Raw genomic sequence first — 6,000 nt, 5'->3', positions numbered from 1 at the left:
TGACAGCTCCCACTGCCCTATAGCAAACAAGTCCAGAAACTTTTGCTTCTCCACCATGATGGACTGTTCTCTTTGAACTGTGAGCCAAAGTAAGTGTTTTATTTTACTGCTATCAGGCATTTGGTCACGCAATGAAAACAAAATAACAAGTAAAACTGTCATCAGCTGAGATGCTAAGAATTTCAAGGGAGCAGGGTTTGTTGTTTAGTTTTTTGAGATAATCTTCCCGTGTAGCCCAGGCTATCACTCTTAACCTTCCTGCCTCTACCTCTCATTCTAAGTATATGGTCCCATAACTGGTCTAGAAAGCAGATCTTGACAGAGGCCAATTCTACCTTGCACGTTGGGTTTGAGACGTCTATATGTACACTCACGTAAAGATGACAGTTAATTGAATGTGTGAGCTGGACCCCACGAACTGAGTCTAACTGTATACAGATCTGGAATTATCCACGAGCATACTGCCTTTAAATCTGTGAAAGGAGGAGCCTAAAGGAAAGCTTAGTGACAGAGATCCTTCTTCTAGTAAACAGAGACCTTTTGGGGAACATGGACTTTAGCATTTACTGTGTTCTTAGAATCTGACCCAACTTTTGATAGACACTTTGGTTCAGGACTTCTTAACTGCAAATCTCACCTCACTAAAGACAGATGGAAGACCAAACTCTCCAAATTAATTAAACACCCAACCTACACAGTGCACAGAAGTGCATTCTCATGCCCTTTGCTCTGACTTGGTCACATGTCCATTCAGCCAGCAGCTTTAATGAGAGAAGGAAAGGTCAAAGCATTCCAGCACTCTCATAGCTTTTCACCTGGGAGAAGCCTAGTCAATAACGCAGTTAGAATCAAGGCTCTGTTGAGCACAAGACTATACCTAGCGCTGAGGGGAAACAAGGCCTCTGTGCTCTGTACACTTGGGATTCTCAAGTAAGGAGACTCCGGGACTCCACATCTAGCTTTGCTCTCATACAGGAAAGATGTTGCCTCATAAATACAAGATTTTTCTGTCATCTAAATTCATTCTAGTACATGAGTTGGTAGACTTAAGACAGGGACTCAGGGGATGATAGGACCCATTGTCCTAACTTCCCTAATTAAGGCTAACAAGTTCCCACATCATTGGCGACCAGCTCAGCGCACAAGCTTGCCAGAGAATACTTATTGCTAAGTCCTTTCCAGTGCACTCCCATTTGGTCACATTCTAAAACCATCAAATAAATAGCATTTAGTAAGTCCAAAGTAGGTTTGGAAGAAATTAACATTCAGAACACCCCATTTAGGACTCTCTCTTTGTCCATCCCAGATAAGTAGAGAATATTAAACTGCCAAGACATTTTCTAATCAAACACCAGCTCACATCACTAAAATCCAGTGTGCATGAGATCAGTTAACAGAACAGTCTGTCCATCTCTCAGTGTGAACAGAGCACTTGATGCTGTCAATGCAAACCAGTTAACGAGCACAAATGCTTGGGGAATGTGTGCATCCAGGTCAGCAGTCTCCTTGGCTGAATTTCAAAGGACACAGTTGCTGTTCCGCACTGAGGTTCAGAATGAAGTTATCCACCCTGGACCCACAGGTGTTACTGCCTTTCCCAAGGTATTTTACAACTCAGAACATGACTGTATTTTTAAAGGTCACAAGTGAAGTTATTTCAAGACAACCTTTAGAAATTAGCAGTATTTACAGAGTCTATAAAGGATGATTTCTAACTTCCAAGTCAGGTTTTTAGCCATGACTTCAACGAATGAGTTTGTAGAACTGCCAACTTAAGCTTACTAGTTACTTGTTACATCCGAAGCTCAAACCCTGAAATGTAATGTGGTTAAAAAATGGACGAGGTGAGAAAACAAGGCACAGACCATGAGAGCTACTTGAGAAAGACATGTTGGATAAAGAATTGTTGATCCAGGGGTTGGGGATTTAGCTCAGTGGTAGAGTGCTTGCCTAGCAAGCGCAAGGCCCTGGGTTCGGTTCCCAGCTCTGAAAAAAAGAAAAAAAAATTGTTGATCCAAATATAGAACTCTGAACAGATATTTAACCCTAACCCTTAACCCCCTAACCCTAACCCTAAGTAGGCCCATGGAAATGAGGAGGCACAGTCACATAGCACTAAGGGAGTGCTGATTAAAGGAAAGGACACCTCATACTAGTGACAAGGACCGGACCCCATATCCAGACATCAAACTCTGGTGATGGCATGAAGCCACACAAATGTTCATCCAGTGCCACGGAGCTTGGCAGGTGCTCATGAATCTAAATAGAATCCACCCATGAAAAGTAGATGAAAACTGACATCAGATAAGAACCTGCACAGAAATGTTTTAGCAGCTTCATTCACAACTGTCAGGACTTAGAAGCCACCGAGATGGGCTTTCAGCAGGAGAATGGATGGCCCAAGGCACATCCAATGGATGGTCTGTGTGGGGAAAAAAGAAAAGAGAGCTATTATCAAAAAAGCAGAGAAAAAATGTCTACCTGAAAGGCTGTTATGGTTGGATCTCACTTTTACTATGGCTGGAAAAAGAACAGGACATAGAAGAGCAGGGTCTCCCTGGATTGAGGGACAAGGACATTCTGATAAACTAAGATAAATACCTGCATTAGATATGTCAAAGCCCACAGAATATAGCCAGTATATACTATGAGTATAAGTAGTGTAAGCCAATGGATGGAACAGGAGGCACCACTGTGCTGTGAGATGTTGATGGTAATGACAAAGGTCCCTGGGACAGAAGGTAAAGGACACAGAAGCTCTGTATTTTCTGCTAAATTTTGTTGTGGACTCTGAAAAATAGAAATCTGTTTCTTGTATGATTATTTTAGAAACTAAAATATTATTGTGTTGATGCAAGGTAAAGTCGAGTATATTTGGAAATGTTTGAGAATAGTATTTCAAATTCTGGTTTGGGAATATTTGTACATATACACTGTGATTCTTTTAAGATTCTGGTTTGAACCCCAACAAAAAGGCAGGGAAGAGAGAGGAAAAAGAGGAAGAAAGACAGGATCATAAACTGAGGCCACATTTATTTACTTTTTTTATTGGATATTTTTTAAAATTTACATTTCAAATGTTATTCCCTTTCCCGGTTTCCTGAACATAAGCCCCCTCTCCCCTCCCCCTCCCCTTCTTCTATAAGGGTGTTCCCCTACCCCATCCAGCCCCCAACTCCCACCATTCCCTTACACTGGGGATTCAACCTAGGCAGGACCAAGGGCTTCTCTTTCATTGGTGTCTAACAAAGCCTTCCTCTGCTACATATGCAGCTGGAGCCCAGGGTCAGTCCATGGATAGTCTTTGGGTAGTGGTTTAGTCCCTGGGAGCGCTGGTTGGTTGACATTGTTGTTCTTGTGGGGTTGCAAGCCCCTTCAGCTCTTTCAATATTTTCTCTAATTCCTCCAACGGGGGTCCAATTCTCAGTCCAGTGGTTTGCTGCTAACATTCGCCTCTGTATTTGACATGCTCTGGCTGTGTCTCTCAGGAGACATCTATATCCAGTTCCTGTCAGCATGCACTTCTTAGCTTTATCCATCTTATCTAGTCTTGGTGACTGTATATATATGGGGTACATATGGGGCAGGCTATGGTGGCTGTTCCTTCAGTCGCTGCTTCAAACTCGGCCTCCATATCCCTTCCTATGAATATTTTTGTTCCCCCTTCTAAGGACTGAAGCATTTACACTTTGGTTGTCCTTCTTGTTGAGCTTCATGTGGTCTGTGGATTGTATCTTGGTTAATTCAAGCTTTTGGGCTAATATCCACTTATCAGTGAGTGCATACCATGTGTGTTTTTCTGTGATTAGGTTACCTCACTCAGGATGATATTTTCTAGTTCAATCCATTTGCCTATGAATTTCATTTAGTCATTGTTTTTGATGAGGCCACATTTATAACAATCCATTACCAAAAGGCACTCAATAATGGAATGCCTTAACTACAGACATTACATCATAAACTCTAGCATGATACTCAGAACACCAAGCCCCATGTACTATGAAGAGCCAAAGGTAGAATTAAAAAAGCCACTTGCAAACCAAATACTATAGACGGTACCATGACTGTAGACAATTAGGAAATGTATTTGCAATTTTTTGGAGGATGGGGTGCTGGTGTTAGACAGTGTTTGTGCAGCCTTGGCTGTCCTAGAACTAGTTCTGTAGACCAGGCTGGCCTCAAAAATCACGGAGATCCACCTGCCTCTGTCTCCCAAGTGCTGGGACTAAAGGCGTAAGTCACTTGTTTACAGCCCTAAATCCTTAGAAAACTTAGTTTAACTTTATTTACTAAAGTCTATTCTTAATCCAGCTTTTCTAAGAATTTTGCTATCATGTCAATAACACATTTGATTGAAGAAAAAAAAAAAAACTGTACAATTCTAGAACTGTGGTAAAGCTTTATTTACAGAGATCTTCAACATTCCAGCTATCATCCACTGTTTCAAATGTGAAATGTTACCAGACAGATTAGAGTTACAGAAAAGTAGAACAAAAGCACAACTCTATGACTTAATATACACGTGCCATGAGTGGTTAACTTACAGCTGAGGATAATCTACTAAAGTTTGGGTTGTTCCCCACAGGTAAATCTCCTCAGATTCAGGAGTAGCAGACAAATCCGTTTAGTGTTTTGGTTTGTGCAAAGCTGTGCATCACTCTCTTTCTCTCTTTTTGTCAGAAGTCTTGGATGATGAAGGAGCTTGACTTTCACCACAATTATAACGTTCATACAAGGTCTGAAATTAAAAACACAAATTTGTTTTTCAACTTTTTAGTTCAATGTATTCTTAGTCAAGATAAAGACATATTCTAAATATAAAGAAATGCAGCTCAACTTTTCCAAAGAGAACTATAATATTGCTCCAGCAGCATATCTGTAGACCTTTAAGACCACTGCAAACCGGCTTACTATTCCTTAAAATAACTTACTAAAAAATTCCTATACACATCAAGTATTCATGAAAAAACAATATAGAATCTCAGTTTTCCTACTGATGAACAGAAGACATTAAAATTACTGTGTAAATAAGTCTAATTATGTTCCCTTGTCCCTTAGAGTCCCTTTGAGGGCTGGCTAACAGGACTCCTACTTGATACATGTTCCAGGCCCTTCCTTACAGAGTGTGCATACTGTTTGCATGTTTGTATACAGATCCTGCTGAATATTTTAATTCACACTTAAAATAACTAATGTAAATTGCTATGTTTTACTGTACATTTTTATGGAAAAATAACAAGAAAGCATGTATGTGTCCAGAACACATAAATTATTTTTCAGAATGTTTTTGATTTGCAGTTGATTGACTCCCGATATGGACTCCACAGAGGGTGAGTGAATTACTGAAAGCCATGCATTTTTATACTGAAGGCTAAGCCGATATCTAACTTATGAAGGTGACAAATACCTTTGCCATCAAATAACATAATCTCAGCAATGGGGTGGTTATTAAGAGAACATTTTGAATAATATACGCCATATAAAATATGGAGACATGAAAAAGTAATGATTATAAGGGCATTTTGTCCAACTTAAACAACTGATTTGTGCAACTTAAAGCTACTGATTCAGCTATCAGCATCTGAGAGAAAAAGTCTAAGATCTTATGACTGTAAGTAGTACAGAAAATACAGAATAACTTTATTCTAAGATCGGTCCACATCAGCAATTGAGGTGGAGTTGACCCTTATCCAGGGAACAGAGCGTTGCTAGTTCAAACTTCCATACTTTTACGCTATGATAACTCAAATATCTAATTTGTAATTTCTTGGTAACTAACTTAGTTGATAAACAACCACAGGAATTAGAAATTACAAAGTATTTGATGACAACGAGATCCAGACATCTCTGTGGACCTGAGTGTGGTGTCACACACTTTAGTTCCAGCACGAGAGGGACAGAGGCAGGCAGATTCAAGGCAAGCCAAGTATGTACTCTACGTTCCAGGCTAGCTCGGCTGCAATGAAACACTTTCAAAACAAAACAGCCAAGCTTCACATC

The 6,000-nt window shown here is 40.1% G+C and overlaps 1 protein-coding gene across 17 annotated transcripts in view; it reads right to left on the bottom strand.

The window, feature by feature from the left end:
• Window positions 1-4,381: 4,381 nt before the first annotated feature.
• Window positions 4,382-6,000, bottom strand: part of Ttk (Ttk protein kinase) — a 38,261-nt gene continuing 36,642 nt past the window's right edge. For 15 of the 17 annotated variants that reach the window (XM_087562228.1, XM_087562224.1, XM_087562227.1 and 12 more), the window contains one exon: window positions 4,386-4,738. In XM_087562228.1, coding sequence (XP_087418354.1) covers window positions 4,655-4,738 — 84 coding nt within the window. In that variant the 3' untranslated portion in view covers window positions 4,386-4,654. 17 annotated transcript variants of the gene reach the window in all.

This window comes from Rattus norvegicus, chromosome 8, assembly GCF_021556685.1.
Source record: "Rattus norvegicus strain SHRSP/BbbUtx chromosome 8, alternate assembly SHRSP_T2T, whole genome shotgun sequence".
Classification (NCBI taxonomy): Eukaryota; Metazoa; Chordata; class Mammalia; order Rodentia; family Muridae; genus Rattus; species Rattus norvegicus.
The sequence above is the reverse complement of the archived record's forward strand: the minus strand, read 5'-3'. Positions and strand labels throughout refer to the sequence as shown.